The sequence below is a fragment of the Carlito syrichta genome, unplaced genomic scaffold, assembly GCF_000164805.1.
Source record: "Carlito syrichta isolate Samal-C Ts95f unplaced genomic scaffold, Tarsius_syrichta-2.0.1 Scaffold93688, whole genome shotgun sequence".
NCBI lineage: Eukaryota > Metazoa > Chordata > Mammalia > Primates > Tarsiidae > Carlito > Carlito syrichta.
In genome coordinates, this window is record NW_007037784.1 from 633,260 (window position 1) to 661,136 (window position 27,877).

At 46.9% G+C, this 27,877-nt stretch overlaps 2 protein-coding genes across 2 annotated transcripts in view; one reads left to right on the forward strand and one right to left on the reverse strand.

Moving 5' to 3' along the window:
- KCNIP1 (potassium voltage-gated channel interacting protein 1) overlaps positions 1–27,877 on the reverse strand; it is a 399,998-nt gene that overhangs the window by 343,272 nt on the left and 28,849 nt on the right. The window lies entirely within an intron of this gene.
- On the forward strand, positions 16,872–27,809 carry KCNMB1 (potassium calcium-activated channel subfamily M regulatory beta subunit 1). The gene is made up of 4 exons (XM_008061077.2): positions 16,872–17,250; positions 20,707–20,864; positions 22,401–22,572; positions 27,394–27,809. Exons 2-4 carry the CDS (start codon positions 20,731–20,733, stop codon positions 27,661–27,663), a joined length of 576 nt encoding a protein of 191 aa, XP_008059268.1. The 5' UTR covers positions 16,872–17,250; positions 20,707–20,730; the 3' UTR covers positions 27,664–27,809.

Here is a 27,877-nt window from a genome sequence, read left to right on the forward strand (position 1 = left end):
AAGTATGGTTCTGCAAGGTGTCCTCGACCCTCTGAGTTTGGGGTGCAGAGTAATTCTGCTCACACATTTGGAAATCACAGGCATTTGGCTTCTATTGAGTGATGAGACAAAGAGCTTATTCCACCAGTCTTTGCTGAGAGCAGATTTCAGACCAGAATCTGGCTGAGTTCCAGAGAGTCCCCCGAGGATTAACAAATTTGAACTCAAGTAACTTATCTCCCTCCAGAAGCCCTACTCCGTCGAATGGGACCCCACGAGCAGAGACCTCTTCCATAAGCAGTTCTCTGCCAGCCAATAATTCTAATCTCCTTACACCATCCACTAACCATCTTTCATTGAAAAATTTCCTCCTCTGATGAATACTGTCCACCACTGACTACTGAAGAATTTCAAGATGAAATTAACAACCAAATAACAATACCAGCTGGCACTTGCCTTCTCTTCTCATGAGTTGCTCCAAGTTATCCAACCATATTTTCTTCCTTAATCTGGCCTAGAAGCTAGAAACTGTTTATTCTCTCTATTTTACAAATCTCTCTGAGACTCAGAGAGATAAGCAACTTGCCTTAAGTCACACAGCAGAGCAAGCTACGAGTTAACGAAGCCCCATGCTTTGCCGGGTATGGTGGCTCATGTCTGTAATCCCAGCACTTTGGGAGGCTGAGGTAGGAAGATCACTTGAGCCCAGAAGTTTGAGACCAGCCTCTATAGCATAGTGAGACCTCATCTCTAAAAAGAATAATAATAATAACAAATCCCATGCCTGTTAAGGACCACCTCTCTAACTAAGATGCCACTCCCCGCAAAGGTCACTCTCACTACCCTGATGAGGGTGAGACTGTGTTTTGAGTAACACTATAATTTACACCCTTAAATCCACTATGGCATGTTTGGAATCTGAGCAGGAATGTAGCACATTTCCGGAGTGGTTGCTGGTCCTATCCATGATGCCTATGAAGTTTGCCCTCAGGAAGCATGTGGTCTAGGTGGGAAAGCAAGACCAGCAAATGCAAGATGATTAGAGAAACTACACAGGGTGGAGCCTTCAGTGTGCTCTGTAAATTATAAACACTGTGGGGCAGTCCTTTCCAAAGTGCATTGTATAGAAGAAAGTGTTGACATGTCTTTAAAAAAAATATTCAACGGTCACAAATGTAATGATACTCATTGTGTTCAAAGCGTGAGATTGTGGGAAATTATGTTTTAGCTTTCCCATCTTTCCATAACACGTTTAAAAAATAATTTTTTTGGCTATGCTCATTGGTAGAAGGAAAATAAAAGTCTCAGCCCCTACAGAGGATACCTTACTCTATAAAACCCAGCCCTTTCTTCGATCCATAAAGGCTTCTCCCATTCACATTGACTGTGGCTTCCTGCAGTCCACATCTTTCTTATTTTAATACAGTGGGGAAAAACCGAGTCTTTGGTCCTTATCCATGGTGCAACAGCCAGGCATCACTGCCCTATTGCTGCCAGAGGACCTGTGGTGTGGACAGGCAGGGGGCTGCTGCCCACAGGTTGCCCCCAGGCCCCAGGCTGTTTCCCAACCTTAGCCCCTCAAATTTACCGCCAAGGTTTCATACCACTCCAAGGACTCCACCAATTGAAGACTTCATGGACTGAGCATCTCTGAGCAAGAGGAGAACAACAGGGGTTATTTGGTCTTGAAAAAGTCACTGAATTATGTAAAATGGTCCTAGGGGCCGAATGGGTAAGCTGATGCCCCCACGCCACTTGGGGTATTTATTTGGGATCTCCATCCCTGGGACCCTCTGCCATTGGCCCCCACAGAGAATCATGGCACAGACTTAGGCCCTCAGCCTTGCCTCCTGTCAGGCCTTGGACCTCACTGATGTGGAAGGCCTGGGGTTCTCCAAGTGCTCGGCAGGGAGCAGAGCCTGCGTCAAGCTCTTCTTGGCTTCAGGCCTCAGACTGAGGAAGGCACCTATGAGGGAGAGTGAATGAGCCCTTGGGGATTGAACAGGACAAAGAGAAGGATATCGGTTTGGCAGAGGAGAGAAGCAGCTTACCTGGACGTGAGTGTTTCCACTGAACATTTCCCAGACTGTGCTGCCCGGACAAACCACATACCCCTTCGTGCCTGAGCTACGTTTTAAAATTCAGTAGGTGCAATTATTACTACCTGCCATTTGTTGTCAAAATCCTCACAACAACCCTTTTGGATTATTATGTTCATTTTAGAGATGAGAAAATCGAGGCACAGAGAGGTTAAATGACTTGGCTATAGTTATAGGACCAGTAATGGGTGGGTGGAGACTTGAGGCTGGGTGTGTTGAACTGCAGGGCTTGTGCCCTCCAAACTACACATGCATAGCTCTCCCACTCACCCATGCAGTGTCCTCCCAAAGGGCCAGCACCTTTGTGCTCAAGAGGCCCTGTCCCCTGTCAACATAGACCCACGTGCCTGTGATTTCCCATAAACATGCCCCAAATCTCTCTCCCGCCAGCTCACTGCTCATGATGTCCTGAATTCCCCTCATATCATAGCCACATATTTTTAGAAGTCTTCAGTCAAGTTCCAAGTGTTGTCTGGGAGGACAAAATAAAAACTATGCACACAACTATCATCGGATCAGCTAACTGACATTTTAGAAGTGCAAGAAACTGAGGAAGTAGAAGAGGAGTGAGTTGAGGAAGAGGAAGAGGTGTCCTGGGCCAGGAGGCCAAGCCAGGGGAAATGGGGATGGGGGAGAGGCATTCTGGCTCCCAGGCTCCAACTGAGGTGGCCCAACCTTGTTGCTGCTGACTGCATGAGGTTTTTGTGAGGTCCCTTGGAATCCTGATGGAGCTGTGGGAGGGGTTTCTGGAGCCAGCCTGGACTGGAGCTCATCTTCAGTGACACTTGCCCCCCAGCTCAGGGTGTAGGTGTCACCATCCTTGGCCTGGGAGACTTCTGTGGCTTCCAATAGATAAGCAGTAAGGGATGCAGGGGACCAGCCAATCATCACATGCCACAGAACTGACCCTCAGAGAACAACGACCACTCTCGCTGATGTGTTGCCCAAGGAAGGGCCTGCCCAGTGTGTGTTTCATTCTAGCTTCTTGGCCTGAGGCACTGCAAGAGGAAACGAATCCAGGGAGGCCAGAAGGCCCCGCAGCAACACTGGAGTCCAGGCTGCTGTTGAGAATCCTTCCTCTCCCTGGGGCTGGAGGTGAAACACGGGGCTACTTGGCAATATATGTCTCACTAAATACATATTTATATTTATTTTTCAGAATATCAAAAGCCATTTATGCTTTGTTGACTTCACTTCTCGGAATCTATCCCAAGGAAACATTCAAAATTACAGAAATAGCCATCTGCCTAAAGATGCTCTGGGCAGCCTTATTTATAACTGGAAGAACTGGAAGCAACCATTATGTCCAAGAGTGGGGAGATGCTTAAGCAAACTGTAGTCTACCTATTATCTAAGGAATACCATGAAGCCATAATACTAATAAGGGAAAATGATTATCATACAATAATAAATTAAAAAGTAGAAGAGTAAAAAACTTCAGGTGTTCGTCGTAGATATTGCAAAGGTGGCCACAATGTTTTGGAGGTCATCCATGCTAAGATGACCAGTAGATTATATGTAAGTGACATGGTGCAAGTTTCAAGCTTGGTCCTTGAGAAGATGTACTGCTTCTGCTTTCCCTACTGCTCCTGGATGAGAGACACATGAGACAGTCACCACCTGTCACCCACAACCATCAGACATGAAAAAGGTCATTGAGGTCAACTGACTGCAAGTGCATGAGTGAGCCCAGTTGAGATGATCCCAGTCCAGCCCAGCCCAGAAGAACCACCCAATAGAATCACGAGCCATTGCTGCCACTGAATTTTGAGTGTTTGTCACCCTGCAATGGCTAACTAATACACTAGTCTGTGAAGATAACTATGTACAGCAAAACCACTTACAAAAAAAAAATCATGGGAAGAAAAAAATTCCAAAATGTACATTTATTAAATGGTGGGGTTATTGATTATTTTTCATTTGTTTCAAATTTTTAAGAGTCTGCTTAAGTTATTTACAATGGAAAAAAATGCACATTTAAAAAATGAAACTTAAAGTCTAATTTTCCTCTCTAGAGAGTTCTATTTCAAGCCTCTTTGGCACGTTTGTGTTGAGTCAGGACTTTGCTATCAATTTCCTGCCCACAATTGATTCAGGGGGAGACTTGAGTCTCAGCCTCCAGTGGAGGACCAGGATGGTGGTCTCTGAAGGGCGGCCCAGACCCACTCCACCACTTCCTCACAGGCTCTGAAGCTTGGGAGCTATTCTCTGCAGTCGTACATGTCTCCTCTCTCTGAATCCCTCTGGCACTCATAGTCCACACAGTGCAGGCAGTCACACCAGGGGATACTCTATCATTGCTCCATTGTTCAAACCAGAACCAGAGCTGGGGTCATAGAATGAACCTGGCATTTGGAGCATAACGGCCTGAACTCAAACTATAGTTCAGTCCTTCCTGGCTCTTGCATTTATTTCTTGGGCACCTACTATGCATTAGCGCCTGAGCTATGCCTAGACATTGAGATAAACTAGCCACGGCCTCCATCCAGATGACACATGGCCTTCTGGGTGACAGTTACCCACTCAAAGGACAGTACTGCTACCCCCACCAAAGTTAGGATGGCTGTTTAATTTATTGTTCAAACTGGGATGCTTTTAAGAGTGAAAGGAGATTACTGGAGTAAATGAGGCCTGTCTAGGGCTAATGGGGACTATGCTCATGCTGCCCATAGCCCAGCATCTGTTTATGGAGTCTCAGTATAGTCAAGCACACAAAAGGAATTTAAACAAATTGAAAAGAAAGTCACTGCTTTCCCGTAAACACATACAAGAGGCCCACAATCATGACACTCAATTTTGTCTCTTTTTCATCTGCTCCTGAATTTTCCAAACTGAATCTGCTCCAAAACCCCACACGAGTCAAACCAGAGAAAGTTTTCTAGGACATCTGGTCCACATGGATTTTCTCTCTCTCTTTCTGCCACCTCCTCCCTTTCCAGCTCTTAGCTCTGTGTTACCTCTCTGCCTCCTGTCCTTCCAACACTAGGTCTCTCTGCCCACTTCCTGGAGGCATAGGTGAGAGGGAGGAGAATCTGAGAGTCAAAGACAAAGCAGTATTTAGGGGGTGGGGAAGGAGCAGGGAGGCCCATGCAGCAAATCTTGTCAATCGTGTTCCTAGCACACACAAAAGTAAATCACATAGTCTGATGACTCCAATGACAGAACAGTCCTACCTGCAGAAGGGACACCTAATCTAGCTGGCTCTTAATAAACATTTAATGAATTATGACAAATGTTCTGTGGCCCTTGTCAAATTACTTAACTTTTTTGAGCCTCAAATCCCTCTTCTAAAAAATGAGTGAATAAGTGAATGGTGAGGAATAAGTGAATGGTGCTCCCCTTCACCCAGCGAAGTGTGGTATTCATGCTAAGAAGCAACATTTTCCAGCTTTCCTTGAAGCTGGGAAGACCATGTGACTTGTCCTTACCAATGGGATGTAAGGATCAGTAACACATGCCACCTCTAGACTCATGTGTCTATGCATTAGATATTCAATCATCCACATGCTCCTCTTCCTTTCCTGCTCCCAGTTTCCTCCTGGATCACTTCAGGGTGACATCAAGGCTACAAAATGGTGCAGCCACAAGATGGAAGGAGGTTGGTTTCCCCAGCAACCACTGAGAAGAGAGATTTTCAAGCATGAGTATTCATACTGGACTTTTTGTGACTGGGAACGGCCTTATTATTGGGTAAAGCCATTACAATCTTTGAGTGGTTACAGTTGTTAATCCATCCTGGCTAATTCACCTCCCTCTCAAAGTTGTTATATAGACTAAATAAGGTGAATATAGTGGCTTGGATGGTGGCTCAAAAGGTATGTCTATATCCAAATCCCTTGAACCTTGACTATGACCTTATTGGGAAAAAGGGACTTTGCAGATGTAATTAAGCTAAGGATTTTGAGATCATCTTGGATTACCAGGGTGGGCCCTAAATCCAGTGATAAGTGTCTTTATAAGAGACAGGAGAGTAGAAGTCACTGACAGAAGAGGACAAGTCAATATGAGGACAGAGGCAGAGACTGAAATGGTACGGAGGAATACCTGCAGCCACCAGAAACTGGAAGAGACAAGGAAGGATTCTCCCCCAGAGCCTTGGAAGGAGCATGAACCTTCCGGCACCTTGATTTGAAATTTCTGGCCTCCAGAACTGTGAGGAATACATTTCTGTTGCTTTAAACTTCCCAGTTTGCAGCAGTCTGTTACAACAACTCTATGAAAGTGCCAGAGTGAGGTACGTGCCAGGTCTAGTGCAGTGCTAGGCATGAAGAAAACACTCAGCAAATGATTTTTTAAGAATCAGTGCGTTTATGTTCCTACATTTCTCTCTTTAGAGACAAGGTCTTCTGGGAGATGGTGTGCCTTTGAGAGAAGGCACAGTTCAAATCGACCTTGCTAAATCCCAGAGAAGATTCGAGTGAAGCTCATAAGAGCATTCACACTGAGAGTAAATGTAGACCTGAGCTTTGCAGGAGTGATCTTATTATTTATGGATGACAGGCGTACATTTTTATTAATGTAAAACAAAAGGGATTATAAAGACTATCTCTGCAGGGACTCTTTTTAAATGCCAGCAAGAGGCAGCTCTGGGACCACCTGAGGAAACTTCGTTAGGTGCAAGGTCCGGATATAGAGTATGTCTCTGTCTCAGTTAGCATGATGTGTCATGAGGGCCACTTGGAGTCCCACCCCAGGCTGAGTTCCAAGAAAGGGTGCTAGGCAAGTCCTTACCAGTGCTGCCTGAGAGAGGTGTGCTGTAGGAAACAAGAAGAGCGTAAGGTTGGGAAATGTTTGTTCAATAGGTCCAACTAATTTGTTGACAAACAATGGCAAACTCTGTAAAGTATTTAAGAAGAATATTCTGAGCCAAATGTGAGTGACCTAAGCCAGTGACTGTCCCAAGAGGTTCTGAGAACGAGTGCCTCACATAGGTGAATGGTAGCTTGGTTATATACATATTAGAAAGACAAAGTTACAAAAAAACCATAAATCAATACATGTGAGATTTACATTGGTTTGGCCCTGGAAGAGGGGACATCTCCTAGCAGGGGCTTGCAGGTCATAGGTGGATTAAAATGTTTCCTCTGTCTAAGGAGTTTTGAAATCAGTAAAGGGAATGCAGCATTAAAATAAGGGGCAGTTTGATTAAGTATCTTGATATGTATAGGAAGCCTCACAGGTGGCAGCTCTGAGAGAGAATAAATATCAAATGTCTGCATCCCTGGGAAATTTCCCTAAGAGATGGCTTTGCAGAATCATAAAATATTTTTATTTCTTTCTTTATCTGTTATGTGATGCTATGCCAGATTCAGGTTGGAAAATAAGCCACATTACATAGGGGTAATAAACATCTGCCTGATGAGACTGCATAGGGTGTGACTAACCAGGCCCCTTAGTTAGGAATTTGGCGAGACGGAAAAAACAAAAAGGTCAGAGTTTATAGTTTAGTCCTTAAGTTACATCAGTGATCTATCACAGAAACAAAGAAGAGAGTACCACATGTTCTAACTCACAAGAGGACCCTGAACATTTGCCATAACACTATAAGAAAGGGATTGACAGTAGCGAGATACTGCTGGGGTAGGAAGGGGGTGGGGGAAATACAATATCAATAAGGGTAGCTGATCTCAAACTTGGCAAAGTAGGGACCAAAGAGAGACCCAAACTTTACCTGTATGATGACCACTTGCGTACCTAATCCTGAATTGTATCCCACATCTTTAAAGTTCAATAAATAAAGTTAGATTAATTAAGGTTAAAAGTTTAGTTCTCCACTCACACTGTCTACATTTCAGGTGTTCAGTAACCATATGTGCCTAATTGCTAATATATATATTGAACAGCTCAAATTAATAGAACATTTCTGAGGCTGGCATGGTTAGCACAGCACATAGTTTAGCATTAGTTAGGTAAGTTTTCTTAGGCAGGTCTACTTTAGAAAACTGAGAAACAGGGTAAGCATTCAGATGTCTTTCTTATCCATACATGAACTGTACCTAACTAGCCAGGTATATCAGACCTGACCACATTGTTGACTGGAATGTAAAATTACCAGTACAGTAAATCACAAAACAATAGGGAATTACTCAAAACATAGACATGATGTTCTAAGAAAAGCCCAAATCTAGTTGGGCAGTAACTGTCATTATTTAACAGGTTCTTGTGACCTTAAAAGTTTGAGAGATGGTAACCAAAACTCGTGACCTGATACTTTCAGCTCTCTGCTCCTAACTCATGATTTGCTTAATCATAATTGTAAAATTATATAAAGCTTCTTGTCAAAGGCAAACACACATCCTTTCTCTTAAGGCATTCATGCTTTCTCTTGAGTGTGTCTTTTTTTCCTAATAAATTCTATCTTAAACTATACTTTGAGCCGGGCTCGGTGGCTCAGCCTGTAATCCCGCACCTTTGGGAGGCTGAGGTGAGTGGATTGCCTGAGCCCACGGGTTCGAGACCCGCCTGGGCAACTTAGTGAGACCTCATGTCCACAATAAGTCAAAAATGAGCCGGGCGTGGTAGTGTGCGCTTGTAATTCCAGTTACTTGGAAGGCTGAGGCAGAAGGATCGCCAGAGCCCAGCAGGTCGAGGCTGCAGTGGCCGGGAGTGGCCACTGCACTCCAGTCTGGGCGACAGAGTGAGACTCCAACTCAAAAAAAATAAAAATAAAAAATAAAAAAACCCCACTATACTTTGGACTCACTCTGAAATTCTTTTCTGTGCTGAAGAACCCACAAAACAACAACTACACACCCGCATCACCTGATATCATCTCCACCATTACAGAAAGTACTATTGGATCATGCTGCTCTCACTGGGGTAAAAATAAGCCAGAGAAAATAAATAAGGCAAGAATAGGGTATAGGGGTCAGGAGCAGTGGGTTCCAGGCTGGGTTCTGACACTCACGAGGACTGTAGAGACAGACCTGAGTTCCAACCCCTTCTCCACCAAAGTTGTGTGGATTTGGGAAAAATCACTTTTTCTCTCTGAGTGCAGATGGGTCAACAGTAGAAAGAGGTGTGTATCTTATTGGGATCCTGTGATTCCAGGAAAAAAGAAGAAGCAGAAACCCTTAAGAGGCTAATACTCTTTGGCTTTTAAGAATTTATTGAAAAGAAATAATCAGAGAGGCTAACAAAGACTGATGTTCAAAGATCGTCATTGGAGAATAGTTAATAATAGCAAAACCTTGAAAATAGCCTAAGTATCTCAAAATAGGAAAACAGTAAAATGAGTTATGGTACATCTATCTGATAGACTGTTATGGAGTCATGAAACATCATTTTGTAAATATACTATGACATAAATGGGGAAGTGTTTCTATCTAAAATGAGAACATATTTAAAACTGTATAATGTATTCCTACATTTGTTTTTAGAAATCATTTGTTATCTATCTTTAGAACATAAGCCACCAATATTCTGACAGTGGTTTTCTCAGGATATTGGACCTTGATTGATTTTTTATTTTCTTCTTTGTACTTGTCAAATTCTCTATACCTTACCTCTATTAGTTTGCAAATCGAAAATATTATGCAGAAAGTAATCATGTAAGCCAAGGTGATCTTTAAGGGCCCTTTAAGGGCTGACACTCAGTTAGAAGATGCCAGCCGGCTGTCATCTTCCACTCCATGACTCTCCCATCTCCATTGCCCAGTTCTGGTCCCCAAACTCTGTCCTTATAGGTACAAACTCCCTTGTACCTGTCAATTTATGAAAAGTGGCATCAGGGCATGGGAGCAGTTAGAGAGTGGAGACTGAAGCAGGCCTGTGGATCAGCAGAGGCAGATTCTGTCCCACTAAACACAAACAAGCAGACACGCATCACTATTCTAAATACCCCACAATATAGATTTGAAGAAATCTGTTATGGGTTAGCCACATAACGGAAAACTTTACAACCGTTTCAGAAAAATGTCTTATGCACAACTATACGTCAATTAAAAAAAAGAAAAGAAAAAGAAAAAGGCTGAGCATATGCTTATGTCTGTAATCCCAGCACTTTGGGAGGCCAAGGAGGGAGAATTACTTGACCCCAGGAGTTTGGGACCAGCCTGGGCAACATAGCAAGACCTCGTCTCTGAAAAAAAAATTAACCAGGTATGGTGGTGTGCACCTGTAGTCCCAGCAACTCAAGTCTTGAGGTGGAAGGATGACTTGGGTCCAGGAGTTGGAGGCTGTGGTGAGCCACGATCATGTCACTGTTCTCCAGCCTGGATGACAGAGCAAGACCTCTTCTCAAAACAAGACAAAACAAAACAAAGGTTTTATGGCATGGAAAAATGATTGTAATATTCTGTTACCTTTTAAAAAGCAAGCGTTGTTTAATTATTTATTTTTGAAAACTGAAGCACAACCTCAAGATTCTCTGCTTATTCCTCTGGGTGCTGGGGATGTGACAGTGAATAAGAACTGCTGAAGTCCCTGATCTTAGCTCCTGCTCCTGTAGGGAAATGTGTGAATGGAGGATGCGTATGAATATATGTTAAATCACAAGGAGAGGACGGGCTCTGGAGGGAGATGATCACAGAGCTTCAAGGATACTGAGTCAGAAAGTCCAGCCGGTTCAGGAGATAAGGAGAGTGGCTGATGGGATGGGTGTAAGGGAAGGCCCCAGGGCAGAGTGCCCCCCCCCACGAGAGAGAGGACCAGGAGGCAAGGACAAGGAAGCCTCCGCTGTGGACGGTGAAGGCATTTGCCCCCTTCTTGTGTATCTGGAAGGACATGCTGCTCTGGTCTGCCGCTGTCTCCAAGCAGCAAGAAGCAAGGCCACTCTTAGCTTCTTCCTGCCCTTCTCCAGGATGATTTGCAATAAGGAAAAGACATTAAAAAAAACAACCACCACCTTCCCAGGCAGACAGGCGGCAGCACTCTTTATTTATTTATGTGCCTCCTTGTTTCAAAGAGGATTTCCAAGCTGCTTACAATTATAATAACAAAGTAGCAGGCTAAAACACCTTGTCATTAAGTAAGAAAAATGAGGCCAAGAGAAAGATGGTGAGAAGAGTCAGAAGGAGAAAGAAGGGAGGTCTCCCTTTCACACGGCAGGGAACGACCTTCTCATGTTCCTTGGCATGCCTTTTCTTGCCATTTAATTTTGACATTGACATTTACTTTTGCAGTTCGTTGTTATACTTTGTGTCCACAACTCTACTGGAATATCTCCCATTATTTCCTCTGACTTTTATTACTCTCATTCTTTTAAAACACATCGGTTCTCTTTTCTGTTTGCATTTTTGCAGTTTTAGGAATCCAACGTCCCTTCCCCAGAGAGAAGGGGCCTTGTCTGATTGGTCCCACTGCGGTGATGTGTCCAGAGCCTCCTCATAGTAGATACTCCAGTGTGAATGCATAACTTAGCCAGACCAGAGGGTGACTCACACACTCTCCCTGCAATGTTCAGCGAGGGACACACTCAGCAGGGACTCAAGATCTGGTTGCCAATTTGATTTATGGGACTTATTACTCCAAGTGTTGGCAGAGAGGAGATATTGATTCAGAAGGGCTTAAATAAATACATGGAAAAGGGTTAGAGACCGAAGTGAGGGCAGCTGACATAGCAGTCATAAAGACACATCAGACTCTTGAAAACCGCTCCCAAGGGAGTCATGGGTTAACAGAGGGGCCGGGACAGCTGTGGAGTCAGGAGGCACAGGTTCAAATCCAGGCTCTGTTGAAACACATGTTAAGGGTATGACCTTGGGCATATCACTTTGTCTTCTGCTTTAAGGCCTTTATGAGGGTTGTGGAGAGGAATATGTATGTGCACATGTGTATGTGCATGTATGTTTATATGTACACATGTGCATATATATGCATGAGCATGTGTATGTGTACATGTATCTGAATGTGTGTATATGTGTGTGTATGTATATGAATATAAGCTTGTGTATGTGTATATATGTATGCATATGTGTATATGTTTGCAGATATATGTACATGTGCATATGTATATATGTATTTGTGTATATATGTGTATATGTATATGTATGTATATCTCCCATATTTCCTCTGTCTTTCATTATTCTCTTTTTTAAACACATCATTCTCTTTTTGGTTTGCATGTATACATGTATATGTGTATATGTGATTTTGTATGTATATATGCATACATATGTATACAAGTATATGTATGTGTATATATGAACATGTGCATGTATACATGCATGTGTGCATGTGTTTATATGTGGGTACATGTGTGTGTGCGTGTGTATGTAAATGGAAGGAAGATGCCAAAAAATGGAATTTATTTATTAAAAATTGTGTATTATTCTCACATGTTTAAACCTCAGTACCTTCAAAGTAGTCCCCATTTGATGCAATACACCTATTTCCACTGCTCAAAATAGTTTTTGAACTTGTCAATTTTGATGCCTTTTAGTGCTTCTGCTGTTTATTGTTTCACCCATTTACATACAAACACTTCCCTTTGAAAACTTTTTTTTCATCCAGGGAAACGAAAAAAAAAATCACTCAGGGCAAGAGATTGGTTGAATAGGGAGTGTGGGGCATAAGGGTCATGTCATTTTGGGTCAAAAACTGCAGAACACTCAGGGCAATGTGGGTAGATATGCTGTCATGGTGAAAGGACCAGTCACTTGTTTGCCACAACTCAGGATGTTTCTTCTGCAAATTATGATACAACCTTCTCAAAAGTTCCAGATAAAAAGCTTTGGTTGACTGTTTGATCTAGAGGAACAAAATCACAAGTGTACAATAAAAGACCCGCCCTCCAAAAGATAATTCTGGTGTTCTTTGGGTCCCCCTCGTACTTGTATATATGTATATATGTTTGCATATGTATATGTATATATATGTATATGCGTGTATATGCTATGTACTTGTTTGTGTGCATGTGTATGTGTTTACATGCTATGCATACTTGCATGCATGTGTGCATGAATATGACCATGTATATGTATGCACATGCACGCACACATGAATGTGCATGTATCTGTGTATGTATATTTATGTGGTCATGCTCTGGCATAGTAGATGCTTAATAAACAAAAATACCCTCCTAAATGACAGTTTTTCTATTACATTTGTGCAGTAGTGTGTGACTTGATATAAGAGTAGACAAAGCATTTCTACATGCCCCTATACCATTCCATGTAGTAACTTCAGGCTTTCTTCTTTTTTGAGTTGGAGTCTCACTCTGTTGCCCAGACTGGAGTGCAATGGCATGCTCATGGCCACCCCAGTGTTGACCTGCTGGGCTCCGGTGATCCTTTCACCTCAGCTTCCAAGTAGCTGGAACTAAAGTGCATGCTACCATACCCAGCTAATTTTTTTGATTTATTGTAGAGACAAGGTCTCGCCCTGACTGATCTCGAACCCACAGGCTCAGGCAATCCACTCACCTCAGCCTCCCAAAGTGCTGGGATTATAGGCTGAGCCACCAAGCCCGGCCACCTCAGGCTTTCTAATGCCCACTGGCTTATGACTACCACCATCACCTGCAAAAGTGCAGTTGCCCTTCAGAATCTCTTATGATGTGTTCTAGCTACTATGGCTGCATGTTCTAGCTACTATGGCTGTATAACAAATACCCTGCAATGCAGGGGCCTAAAGCATCGACTTATTCTACTCATAGAGTCTGTGGCTTGGGAATTCAGAAAGAGCACAGAAGGGTGGCTTGTCTTCTTCATTGCATGTGAGGTGTCAGGTGGGAGACTGGCAGGCTGCGGCTGGAGTCATCTGCTGGCTTGGTCACTCCTGCCTCTGGTGAGTGATGCCTGTTGTGGGCTGAGTCGGGCTGTCGGCTGGAACATGGGGCCTTGGCTTCCCACAGCATGGTGGCTGGCGTGAGGGAAGTGTCCCAAGAGCGTGCCTGGTGAAAGCTATGCCCCTGTCTGTGACTCAGTCTTGAAAATCACTCAGTGGCATCGCCGCTGCATTCTATTGGTGAGGCAGTTCCAGACCCCTGCAGGGTTGAAGGGGAGGAGACACAAATGCCCCTCTTGATTGAGGAGTATCAACGTCACACTGTGAAGACAGCACATGGGATGGGATGTATGTTGATGTGACCATCTTTGGGAAATGCAACTTCCACACTGTGTGTCAGGTAGCTTAGGTGATTTCTCATTCCTCAACAAATACTAAAGGTCTACGTATAATTATTTCCATTTTAGAGATGGACAGCCCAAAGATCAGTGAGGCAAAGTGTCTTGCCTTGGGCAATTTATTTAATCTCTCTAAACCTCAGTTACCCCATCTATAAAACGGGTAGAAAAATCTCTGCTTCAGTGAGTTACTGTGAGCCTACATGCTAGTGCTTTAAGGGGTGGTGAGAAGGATTGGAGGAGGTATTTTGTGGTCTCTCACTTTGTACTAAGATAAAGCATCAATATTCATTGTAATAGCTTCATTATCTCCTTGCCCTCCCACCTACAGTCACTTGACCAACCCCACAGCCAGCAAAGGACCCAGGTCTCACCCCCACAGCTTCAAGAGCAAGCTTGGCAATGCTTTTCAGTTGTTGCAAAAGGGCAGCCTAGCGTATTCGGAAATATTTCTTCTTCACTCGGCCTCTCTGGGCTGGCAGAGAAAAGCCAGGAATAGGAACTGATTTCCCTTTTGTTGGCATGGGGAAGGGAGGAGTTGAGCTAGAGGAGCTGAGCTTGTCACCAGTCCCTGGCGTATCCACGCTGGGGCAGCCAAACCCTACCTTTGGCATTTACGTGCTGTGTTATGCTGGTCAAGTTATGGCACCTCTCTGGGTCTTCATTTTCCTTTTCTGTCTCTCTCTCTCTCTCTCTCCTTCTTTCTTTCTTCTTTTTTTTAACCCCAAACATACCCCGGCTCACTCAGCCACAATGGAAGAGATTGCAAATCACTCCCCCTCCTTTCCGCCTGTGCCCATCTTCCAAGAGGAAAAGACCCTTGGGAAGAATGCTAATGTTTGTTTCTACATTCCAAATAATGTGTAACCTGCATAACTCATTCAGTGGATTATGAGCAAGTAACCCTTCGGTCATACTTAAAAATGCAGTCAGTTGCACTGTGTCTCTCTCCCCCAGGGGAGCAGGAGGGAGGGTTGGTGTTTCTGGACGAGTTCATGGGCCCCAGGAGAACTTTCTGGCCCCTGAAGGGACTAAAACTACTCCTTTGAAAATTACTTTTCTGAGGATTAATTCCAAATCCTGTGTCCCTCATTGTCAATCTGTCTGCAAGGCTTAAAGCTGGCCTTAAGAGACCCTCTTGTGCTACGATGTCCATTAAACACACAATTTACTCTCTTGTTATTATGATTCAATTAGAGAAGGGGTGGGGCAGGACACCAACACTAGAGAGCATATCAGGGAACCTGGATGGCTGTTCTTATTTCATGCCTGCTGGATGCCTCGTGGCAGTTGGAGGAAGGGGTGAGGGAGGTGCTGGGATCACTCAGCAGGGATGGCTGGGTGGCACTCACCTCCCCGGAACCAGGGGGTGTGCAGAGTGACCTCCAGAATCCCAGGTGGCAGGTGTATAACAGAGGTGGGCTGTAATGTCTTAGAGTAGCCCCAGGGTCAGCGGAGACAGTCCCCGGACCACAAAATCTGGAAGGGCCAGCTTTGAATCTGGCTTCAGCCTACAGAGTAGAGCTGCCTTGGACCAGCAACTACAGGCTCCTGAGCCCTGATTTTAGTTTCTTCATCTGATCACTGGGCACTGGGTACAGTGAGGAGTGGTGAGAGACCACCCTACAGCATAGGGCCTGACACATAGGAGCAGCTCCATAACTGGGGTTGCTTTTGTTGCTGATTGTTTATCCTCTCAACACCCACTTTGCAAGATGAGGAAACAGAGGGAGATCTGGAAGCACGTATTTTTCTGCAGAGGCTGATGTCCGCTTGCCTTATGGATAGGAACAGATCTCTGCCCATGACCCCATCTCTGGGATGACTCTTGGCCAACAAGTTGTCCCTGAACCTGGCTGGCTGGAAGCAGCCCAGGAACTATCACCCCTCCCAGCTTCAGCTTGGTGGGTCCTTAAAAGATGTGTTTTCTTTCCTTGCCATAAATCTCTAGCCCCATCACGACTCTGAGCAAAGTAAGTTTTTAAAATGCCAGTTGCACAAGTGAGAAAAAAGACTGAGAAACTTTAATGAGGAGGATATGTTTGGGGTTAAAAAAAAGAAAAAGAAAGAAAGATAGGAAAGGAAAATGGGGTTAAAAAAAGAAAAAGAAGCCGGGCTCGGTGGCTCAGCCTGTAATCCCGCGCCTTTGGGAGGCTGAGGTGAGTGGATTGCCTGAGCCCACAGGTTTGAGACCTGCCTGGGCAACTTGGCGAGACATCATCTCTACAATATATCAAAAAATCAACCGAGCATGGTAGCGCGTGCCTGTAATTCCGGCTACTCAGAAGGCTGAGGCGGAAGGATCGCCGGAGCCCAGCGGGTCGAGGCTGTGGTGGCCGGGAGCGGCCACTGCACTCCAGTCTGGGCGACAGAGTAAGATTCCAACTCAAAAAAAAGAAAGAAAGAAAGAAAGAAAGATAGGAAAGTAAAGGAAAATGGGGTTAAAAAAAAGAAAAAGAAAGAAAGATAGGAAAGGAAAGGAAAGTGGGGTTAAAAAAAAGAAAAAGAAAGAAAGATAGGAAAGGAAAGGAACATGGAGACCCAGAGAGGTGCCATGACTTGTCCAGTGTAACACAGCACATAAATGCCAAAGGTAGGAGGGTTTGGCTGCCCCAGCGTGGATACGCCAGGGACTGGTGACAAGTTCAGCCCCTCTAGCTCAACTCCTCCCTTCCCCATGCCAACAAAAGGGAAATCATTTCCTATTCCTGGCTTCGCTGCCGGTCCAGAGAAGCCGAGGGAAGAAGAAATATTTCTGAATATACCAGACTGCCCTTTCACAGTTTCTCCATTTTGCTGTCTGTCGTCTTTGACTGTTTCCCATGAGACTCTCGGGAACGCAGGTGCAGGGTCCCGGTTCACAGTTGTCGTCTCCAGGGCTGGGTACCTGCTCTCCCCAGCTTTGTCTCCAGGCTGTGTGCTCAGACTTGACCATGTTTGGGCATGGAGGCATGTCCCAGATGGAGACCAAAGGGTGCTTCCCTGGAGACGGGCTGGGAGGCCAAACTTCCTGCTGGAGCGCAGCGGCCTCTTTTGGGGTGGGGGCTGGGGACAAGGCAGAAAGAAACCATCTGCAGACCGATCATCGGCAGGGCACGGGGGAGACTGTGAGTACTGTGTCTGAGAGCCCTGGGGAGCAGTTTCTCCAAAAACTGGGGGCTGGTGAAAGACTGGCTGGGAAAACAGCCTGTGGTGGGACGGGTGGGGCGGGTGGTGGGAGCTCCTGTCCTCTTGGCGCTGGCTGTCAGGATGCTGGGTCCAGGGTCTGGGGTCTGGTGGTCAGCTAGGGGGTGGCTCAATGACTGGGTCACTCTGGTAGCCCTTGTCCTCCAGGTTCCAGTTCCCAGAGTAGCAAGGAGGCAGTGGCCTGGAGGTTAAGACCAGTCCTGGCACTTATCGTTAGTGGAGGGAGGTGATAAAAGATAGATTTGGCTAGAGTGGCCCAGACTTCGGCCCCGAATGTTTGGGATTTTCTTTGTTAATAATAATTGCTAATAGTTATTTATGAAGGGCAAGTCTGGGCCAGGTACTATGATGAATGCATGTTACATGACATAACATCTGGTTTTTATCAGAGCTCTCAGTGCAGGTGCTGTGATGCTCATTCCACGGTCACTGCAAGGTGACAGACTGCTAGGTGACACAGGCAGGATTTGACCCCATGTCTGATGATCTCAGAACCCCCCCCCCGCCACTCCACCAAATCCTTAAACACTGACTCTATTCTCTGTCCTTCTAAGGAAAAGGATGTCAACTCAACTGCCAGGTCACACAGGACACTCCCAAATCTTGTCTCCCTTTGCCCTTCCCCATCTTTCCTAAATCCACCCCAGATCTCGAATGACCTTTCTAAGTGGAAAGATACATCCAAAAAATCCAGAGGTATTTAGACTCTCCAAACTGGGAAGTTCTTTTTGGGTTCTAACTTAAATCCTTCCTGTGTAGCTGAGACCCATTTATTTCTGTCCAACATCTGTTCTTGTTCTCCCTCCTGTGCGAAGGTTCTCACTTTGAATGTTGAACCCCAACTTCTTGCTAGAGTCTTATATCTAAATGGAACCCTGAGCTCTTGGGAGAATTTATAATGACTCTGCATACCCACTCACTCAGTGTAGGCAGCAGTTCCCTCAGAGCACAGTAGACAGGTGGGGCCTGACCAAGCTGCAGTTTCCAGACTTCTCTGTGACAAGGAAGCCTCTCCTTTCCTTTCCTCCTGAGATTTCAGTACTGGTAAAACCAGGTTTCCTGCTGTTACCATCCTCGGGCAGGCATAGGAGTCTGGGAGGACACAAGAGGTCACACAGTGGAGGAGGCCATGGCCTGGGAGGTGGGAGGCTGATTAGCCAGGAAGGAGTGGTCAGGCCAAGGGAAGCCCCCACAAGTATGCCCATGGTCCCCAGGAAAGAAATAGTTTTTCTGTGGGCACTCAGCCTAGGTTCTCCAAGATAGGGCTCCCCACTGGCCCCAGATTATTTGTGCCCTTCAGTCTCTGGGGTGGGGCCAGGGACCAGTGACCCTGGAAAGTCCTGGGGCAGCAGGGGGCTGTTAGGTCCTTCTGCCCATCGCCAGGTAATCCTGCTGCTTTACCAGGAAGATGTGCATGGGCTTGTTAAACTGATACCAGGTAGTAGAAGGGGTGGGCTCTCCTGTTCCCATGAGATCATGGAACAGGAGGAGAGGATAAAAAAGAGTTGGACAGAACAACTTTCTTCACCAGGGGAGAAGTTTGCTCACCTGAGATTTTGTAATGTCTCCAGTAGGTGCAGGGCACCTCACTGCCTAGTGCCCCGAGTGAGGGAGGAAAAGCTGTCATTGCATGTCATCTCTGTCAATCACCAGAGGAGACTGGCCAGCTCACGAGGAAGTTGAGACAAGGTGGTAGCCTCTATCCTGGGTGTCTGACCCTGGATTCCCCTCTTTAGGACAGTGGGGAGTGGGGCCACTGGGCTTGGAGGAGGGGGTCAAGGATCTCTGATTGGACATTTGAAACAGTCTTGGAGTTAGGAGAGATGCCTGAGCAGAAAATAGAGCACTTTGCCGAAAATCCCTTTGGACGAATGCCTGTCTCTTGGACACTCACTCATTTATAAAAATAATGTGCTTATTTCTTAATTTATTAAAATAATATGTTTATCACTTTAGAGACCTGGTAGAGAGAATAAAGTTTTCCTTAATGTCTGGCTAAAATTTGATCACTTGAAACTTTGTAATGTCTCCAGTAGAGTGTAAGGCATTTAAACAGGGGATTACAGAGACAGAGTCCTGCGACCTTGGCATTTTTGGTAGAAGTGGACTCGAGTTACCTTAAACAAAACAACAACAACAAAGACATTTTTCCAGAAGGCTCAGAGACAGCTAATGGAGGGGAGATCTCCACAGGGGACAAGGGACAGCAGCCTTGTGACTCCAGGTGATTCACACTCCTGGGTGAGCGTCTGGGGGCCTCACAGGGGAGGGTGGGCTCTCTGCTTGCACTGGGATGGATCCTAACAAAAACTTCAATGAGGGGCTGCAGCCAGAAGAAGGAGAAAAGAAGGAAAGCCATCAGAGACGTCTAGTTCTGCTTTGGCTAGGGTGGCTTCAAGTCCTTGAAGTAAGAAAGCAGTCCCTCAGTCCACCGTCCACCGTGATGTCTCCTTTCTCTGCTTGAAGAAGGGAGGGGCCCTTACAGAAAACCTGACTGTGGGAAACCTCCTGGTCTCCTGACAACCTGTGTCTGCTTTTTGGGGGTACTCCTCCCCATTCTCTGCATGCTGCCCTCACCCAGCTAACCCTGTCTGGGACTGTTTCTTGGCAGAAATACTCCAAGTTTTCCTTTGAGATAAAAGTGTGGATGATCAGTTGTTGCTATTTGCTCATTGTGTTAATTTCCCATGGCTGTTGTAACAGATGGTCATAAACATGATAACCCCAAACAACAGAAACCCAGTTTCATAGTCCTGGAGGCAGAAGTACAAAATCCCCAAGGGATCTGCAGGCTCACTCCCCTCAGAGACCTTAGGGGATGATTTGGTGCTCCCTGTTCCCTCCAGCTTCTGGTGGCAGCTGGGACCCCCTCGCTTGTGGCCACATTGCTCCAACCTATGTCTTCTAGGCCCTATCACCTTCTCCTTGTCTTTGATGTCTAATCTCCCTTCACCTCCCTCTCATAAGTCCCCTTGGGATTACATTTAGGGTCTGCATGAATAATCCAAGATCATTTCCCCATCTCAAGATCCTTAACTTAATTACATTCTGCAATGTCATTACCATATAAGGCAACAATCACGTAACCCAGGGATTAGAACATGGACATCTTGAGGCCATTATTGAAGCGATCCTATGCTGTGTGATGTAGGGCAAGTCCCTTTACCTCTCTGAGCCATAAGATTCTTCATCTGTGATCTCCCCTCAGAGCAGGAAGCCTCACATGAAGTCAAAAAAGCCCTCTGGAAGTTGTAAAACTCCACATATCGACAGGAATGATGTTGGCATTTGAGAACTCTCCCTCCCACCTATTTCCCCTCCTGTGGATTACCTGTCACCTGGGCTGATCACACTTCTGTTTGCCTCTATGGCTCTAGAAATGACTGCTGCCCCCAGTGGACATGGGAAAGAAACTGGTGATGGCCCAGAGGCGCGGAGAGACTCGAGCCCTGTGCCTGGGTGTGACCATGGTGGTGTGTGCCGTCATCAGCTACTACATCCTGGGTACTGCTATGCTGCCCCTCTACCAGAAAAGGTACCCACCTCTCCTGGCCTGCTCTCTGGCTCTCTCCTAAGGGTCTGGGTTCTTCGGTGAACCCCAGCTTTCTATCTATGCCTCCTCTTGACTCTCACACCAGGAAGGACTGTTGAGGCAATGCTCATTCTTAGACTCAAGGGTTCAGGTGTAGAGAAGTTAGGGTGGACTGAGCCTGGCTGGTCTCAGATTCTTGGACTTGATGGTAACAGACACAGACTTGGGGGTAATTCACCACAAATAGCAGAGGATCCCAACAAAAACTCCAGTGCGAATTTGAGCCCAGGAGGAATCAGAGAATCATAGACATTTGTAGCTCATCTGCCCAGTTTTCTCTGCTCTGAAACCTCCCTGTCAGATGGATACCCAGCCTCCCGAGGAATATCTCAAGTGATGGGGAACTCACTACCTCATAGAACACACCATCTCCTGCTTGGGCTTTTCAGATATGTAGAAAAGGTCTGTATTGAGTCAACATCTGCTCCCCTGAAGTTCTGCTCAGGAATCTCAGAGAACGTTCTATGCCCTTAATGTTCCATGCTCTTGCTCCCTGACATGTCAACTGCTTGAGCTTTTAGAGAAGAGTGTGAAATTCTTGCTTTGAGTTCTCTTTGGGATAGACACAGTTCCCTCAGCTTGCCCTCAGGATAAGTCTCAGATCCTTCCTGCGGGCACACTCCAGCTCCTGACAGCCCCCTCCCCTGCAATAGGTCCCCCACAGGATAAACAGGACATGAGTCACAGTTGATTCACAAATGCGTGAGTGAGCCTGGGATCCTCTCCTGAGCCTGCTCCGGCGTTACCTGTTATGACACTGGAGCGTTGTCAGGCCGGACTACTACCCTGGTGTGAGGCACAGCTCAGAGTCCATTCCCACCATCTTTCTTCCCTGGCTCAAACCAAGCCCCTCCCATGTCTACTCCTTTTAGGGGGAAGAGTAGGCATTCTGAAGCCATTCACACCTATCTTCAGGTCCTGTGTGGCCGCGGAAAAGTCACTTGCCCTTTCTGGGCTTCTCTTCCACCTCTGTAAGACAAAGTCCATGTGGATAAGAGCATCTCAGGTCTGGCTGCTCATCTGAGCCACTTTTGGGAGCTTGTAACAAAATACCAGAGCCTGGGCCTGTGGCATGGACATGGGAATGTTTTTAAAATCTCCCTGGACTTTTGAGTAGGTAGTTAGGGTTGAGAGCCATTTGGAGATGATATCTAAGACCCCAACGAGATCTGATATTCTGAGTCTGTGATTCCTCCTTATGTCAGGGGACTCTGAGGCCATCTGTCTTTAGAGTTGGATGCTACTTGACAGCAGACCTTCAAAACACATGGAGGAAAATCTGATAGAAGTTAAACAGAGAAATATACAAATACACAGTTACAGGGAGAGGTTTTATAACATCATTATCAGTATTGTAACAAGTAGACATGGCAAGATGGTTCTGGGGGACCTGGGGTTCAAACCAGGTGCTCTGTGTGTCGCTCAGTTCTGAGATTGTGTGTGTGTGTGCATGCACACACGCATGTATTGTTTCTCCAGCGTGTGGACCCAGGAATCCACGTGCCACCTGATTGAGACCAACATCAGAGACCAGGAGGAGTTGGAGGGCAAGAAGGTGCCCCTGTACCCATGCCTCTGGGTCAATGTGTCTGCTGTGGGCAGGTGGGCAGTGCTGTACCACACGGAGGACACCCGGGACCAGAACCAGCAGGTACTGAATGAGGGGGGCACACATCCCCTTATCCCTGACACGTGTGGAGTCTGTCTCCAACTGTCCTGTCCCCGAGGCTGAGAAAGATGAGCCCACTTGACCAGGGTCTCACAGCCAGAATGAAGTTGAGCCAGTCCTAGCTCTTCTGTGTTGAAGGTTGGAGTCAGGCAGACCTGTTCCCAATCTGCCACTGACTGGATGTGCAACTGGGGTCGGTTACTTAGCCTCTCCCAGCCTCAGCTCCCCCGCCCCTCCCTTCCTTCCTTCTTTTCTTTTTATTTATCTTTTTGCACCTTTCTCCTTCCTTTCCTTTTTCCCTATTTACTTATATCTCCTCCTTCCCCCCTTCCTTCCCTCCTTTTTTCTTTGTATTTATCTTTTCCCATCCTTCTTCCCTTCCTTTCCTCCTTTCTTTTTATTTATAGCTCCTCCTTCCTTCCCCTCTTCCCTCCTGCTTTTCTTTTTATTTATTTATATTTCCCCACCTTCCCTCCCTCCTTTGCTCCTTTCCTTCTTTTACTCAACAGCGACTGGGCACTTCCTGCAGCAGGGCTGTAGGCTTAAAGAGGCAAGAGCTCTTGAAGAACAATACTCATAGGGAGTGACTGGCCCCTTAGAGAAGAAAGGAGAAAGTTACAGGGTCAGAGGAGGGAGCTAGGCTTCCAATTGACCATGAGATGCAGGATCAGAAAGGTATTTGGGTTTGACTTTTACCATCAGCCAAGCACAGCCAGGAACAGAGAGCGGGCAATATGGAAGGTGGGCACAGGACAAGGCATGGGAAGGAGGACTGGGTAGAGGCAGAATCAGAAGGCTGACCACGGAAGGCTGATCATGATGAGAGTAGCAGGTAAAGAAAGACTGCAAGACTGGACTAAGGGCTGTTCCAAGGACTTGGACTATCCAACTATGGAATTAAGATGTGAATGTGTGAGCCAGGAAGTGTCAATGCTTGCTGTGCGGTAGAACCACTGGAAGGTCTTAAAAACCAAAACCTGGGTCCCATACCAGATTGACCGAAGCAGGATCTCCAGGCGTGGCTCAGGCTGTGGAGCTTGCCAGGTGATTCAAGGGTTGGGAATTACTGATGTGAGTGACGGGAGTTCTGAGGGCATGATGACAGCAGTGTCAGGAGAACTGAGCCAGTAGCTGTTCAGCTGCTGGGCAGAAAGGCTGGGTCAAGTCAACACCCAGGACCTGGAATTGAGCCTGCAGCAAGAGGCATGCTGACAGAACAGGGCAGCTGATAGATGGGAAGGGGCAGGGTACCTGAGGCGGGGTGGAGGCTGTGGGATCTGGACAGTGTTGGGGGTGAGGGAGAAGTGGGCCTGGGCAGTACAAGGTGATCTCACCCATTCTGTCCTCGCAAGCATGACTCAGCCTCACCAGGTGGAGGGAGGCCTCAGGGCCCACCTGAATCAGCACCTGCTCATAACCCTTGCCTCGTCCTTGGCATTCACACCCCCTGATTTATCTCAGGAGTAAGACATAAATGCTCAAGACAGGCAGAAGGAATAATGGATGTCACTTTCCTCTGGTGTGTGGGCCCGGGAGCTGGCTGGCTCCCTGGATCCAAGGTTTCCCACTTCGAGGAGCAAGAGGAAGATCTTTCCCTGAATGAGCTGTCAGCAGCATGTTTCACAAGCTTCTCCCCCCACACCCCACCCCACCACTGGGCCCCAGTAGGATGGCGCTGTCCTTTTGCCAGCCACATCTTCTACCTGTGATCAGCACAGGGACCAATACTCCAGCCCCCACTCTGAGGACACGGCCACAAGTCTGCCCTCGGGTTCTCTCAGGAACCTTAACCAGGAAGGGAAAGTTCTGAATCCCCTCCCATGGTCTATGCTGAGGACAAGGACACTGCAGGGCTTGAGGAGAAAAGCTGTTATCAATCAGATAACTCAGAGTTAGCTGAACCCAGGGCAGGTCTCTGGGGCTGACCCTGAAGAGTGAATTCCTGCCTGGTATCTTGCCAAACAGGCCCAGCATAAAGAATCAGGGGAACCCCAAACAAGGGAGGATACAGTGGGTCCTGGAGGGTTGTAAGCCCCCACTTCAGATGACCCTCTCTTTAAGGAGGGAAGGAAGGAGCTATTGTTGCAAGTTCACAGAAAAGCCAACAATATTATTATGATTATAAAAATAGCACCTTCCATCTTTTTTGAGTACTTACCAAAAAGGTACTAGGTACTCTGTGCTAAGTGCTTTATGTGTATCATTTCATCTACTCCCCATGTCGGTTCCTCAAAACCCATTTTATAAGGTTCAGAGAGGTTGTGGCAATTGCCAAGATCACACAGCTCAGAACGCAGGCTATCTGACCCCATAGCCACACCTTTGCTCAAGCAGCTAGGATGCCCAAGGTCACAGTCAGAGGCACTGGGGAGACTCAGGCAGGCCCCTTGCCTCTCAGCTCAGGACTCTGGATTCCATACTCCCAAGGACCCTACAGTGCCAACAGCTCTGAGTGCTGGATAACTCAGAAGCCTGCTTCTCCCCAGTCTCAGCTACTCCCTGGCTGGCCAGGGACCTATGTTTGAATGCAGCAGCTCCATTTCCCAGGCTATCAGAACCACGATACAATTCTCCTCGGTGCCATTGGACCAAATGCCTTCAGGGTCAGTGGCTTTGAGGGTGGGGCCTCTTTCAAATCCAGGAAATAACCAAGGCCTGGGGAGAAGCTGGCTCAACACTTGTCATTTGAGTCTCACTTATACACATTTTTTTTTTTTTTTGAGTTGGAGTCTCACTCTGTCATCCAGACTGGAGTACAGTGGCATGCTCCCAGCCACCACAGTCTCGACCTGCTGGGCTCCGGCAATCCTTCTGTCTCAGCCTTCCAAGTTCCTGGAACTACAGGCGCACACTACCACACCCAGCTAATTTTTTGATTTATTATAGAGATGAGGTCTCGCCAAGTTGCCCAGGCGGGTTTTGAACCTGCGGGCTCAGGCAATCCACTAACCTCAGCCTCCCAAGCGCGGGATTCTAGGCTGAGCCACCGAGCCCAGTTTATACACATTTTTAATATTGGACATGATTTCACTAGGAAAAAAATAAGGGCATGAGGTTATCCCAGGTTTCTGGGCCCCACCCTCAGTGGTTCAGTGTGGGGAGTCTATGGGCAGCCCCCCAGGTATTCTACTTCAGGCCGGGGGACCACCCTTGCAAAACATCTCCCAGTGGCTCATACAAGCCACATCCTGGCCTCCCCACACACAGCAGAGATGAAACCAGGGTCTCCAACTGGTGCCTACTTTCCAGAGTTTTCCAGCTGGTCCTCAACTGGACAGGCCGTAGGTTTCTAATAACAGCGCTCGGCATCAGAATGAAATGTGCACCATGCTCTGCCTGCACAAAGCTCTCCACAATGCACTCTCTCTTTCCTTTTGATCCCAGTGTCAAATATCAGATTCCCAATGTATTTTCTCTGACTCACACAGAGTTAGACCTCAGAGGGTTTCAACTTGAATTTTCGCCAATAGTTTAAAATCACGAGCTTTCACATTGGTTTCTGACTTCTCTTCACATGTCGGAGGTCTGGCTACTGCAGATCTTCTGGATGGCCTGGCATCCATTGTCTGGAGGGAGTGGTAAATGTCAGTCTGGAGGCAGCTGCATCCCTCCACTTCTCCAGGCTCTGGCAATTGTCTCTGGCACCGAGGCAAGTGTCAGTGGGGACCTGTAACTGCACTGCCTCGCCTGCTTCTCTGGCTGACATGACCCATATGAGCCTGTAGGCAGTGGTGCCCACCATAATCTCTAATCCTAACACAAAGCCTATATGGCCTGCGTCCCTGGCTGGTTTCCTTAGACATTTAGGTTTGAAGTCCTTTTTTTTTGCAGTTGCAGTCTCACCCAGGCTGGAGTGCTGTGGCACACTCACGGCCACTCCAGTGTCGACCTGCTGGGCTCCAGCCATCCTTCCGCCTCAGTCTTCACGTAGCTGGAACTACAGGCATGCGCTACCACCCTGGCTAGTTTTTTTCTTTTTCTTTTTTTAATTTATTGTAAGACGAGGTCTCATCAAGTTGCTCAGGCTGGTCTCGAACCGGCAGGCTCAGGAAATCCACTCATCTCGGCCTACCAAAGTGCTGGGATCACGTGCTGAGCCAACGAGCCCAGCATGAAGTCCTTCTTAATAGTATCCTTTGAGACCACTTGTGGTGGCTCTTGCCTATAATTCCAGCACTTTGGGAGGCCAAGATAGGGGGATCACTTGAGACCAGACTGGGAAGCATGCGAGACCTTATCTCCAAAAAAAAAAAAAAATCAAAAAATTAGCCAGGCGTGGTGGCACCCATCTGTAGCCCCATTTATTTGTGAGGCTGAGGTGGAAGGATCGCTTGAGCCCAGGAAGTCAAGGCTGTCGTGAGCTGTGATTATGCCACTGCACTCTAGCCTGGGCAACTGACTGAGACCTCAACTCAAAAAAAAAAAATCCTTTGAAAAAGATATTGCTCTTCACCCACTTAAGTGATGATGATATCAGAGCTCAGAGAGAGGCCATCTGCCAACAATTCTACAACCAGTTGAGGTACAGCCAGACTCCAGGAGGGTGTCCCGGTGTACAGCCTGGACACTGAGCAGTGGACGGTGCTGGACGGTGGCCACCGTCCACACTAACGACACAGATGAGTCTGTGCCCTCCAGACCCGTGCAGGGCACAGCCTGCCAAGCTTTAGACAGAAGTCCTGACTCCAGGCCAGGGCCCGGTGACAGAGCTGGCATTTTTCCTTACTCCACACGAGGCCCTCACCCTCAGCCCTAAGAAACAGGGGCCTTCACCCCCACCAGCGTTCTTGCTTCTCTCTGCAGTGCTCCTACATCCCGGACAGCCTGGACAACTACCAAATGGCCCGAGCCAAAGTGGAGAAGGTCAGAGCCAGATTCCATGAGCACCAGGTCTTCTACTGCTTCTCAACGCCTCAGGAGAACGAGACCAGTGTCCTGTACCGGCGCCTCTATGGGCCCCAGGCCCTCCTCTTCTCCCTCTTCTGGCCTACCTTCCTGCTGACTGGTGGCCTCCTCATTATTGCCATGGTCAAGATCAACCAGTCCCTCTCCATTCTAGCGGCCCAGAAGTAGACCCAACCACACCATACCACCGCTCGGGCCTCAGGGGACCAGGTGGGTCTCCAGGGCTTCTCCCTACATGCATCCCATGCCTCCTCCATCTGCCCTTCCTCTCTCCTTCTCCACTCTGTCCTGCCTTCCACTGCATGACTGACTTTAGGAAATCACTTAAGTCGTTTCCTGCTCAAGAATGTGCAATGGCTCCCTAGTGCCTTATCAGTCAGTT

Excerpts from the sequence above, each read along its gene's own strand:
- KCNMB1 (XM_008061077.2), top strand. The coding sequence starts at position 20,731 with ATGGGAAAGAAACTGGTGATGGCCCAGAGGCGCGGAGAGACTCGAGCC. Across the intron at positions 20,865-22,400 it reads CTGCCCCTCTACCAGAAAAG|CGTGTGGACCCAGGAATCCA; the intron begins GTACCCACCTCT and ends TTGTTTCTCCAG. Across the intron at positions 22,573-27,393 it reads CCCGGGACCAGAACCAGCAG|TGCTCCTACATCCCGGACAG; the intron begins GTACTGAATGAG and ends TTCTCTCTGCAG.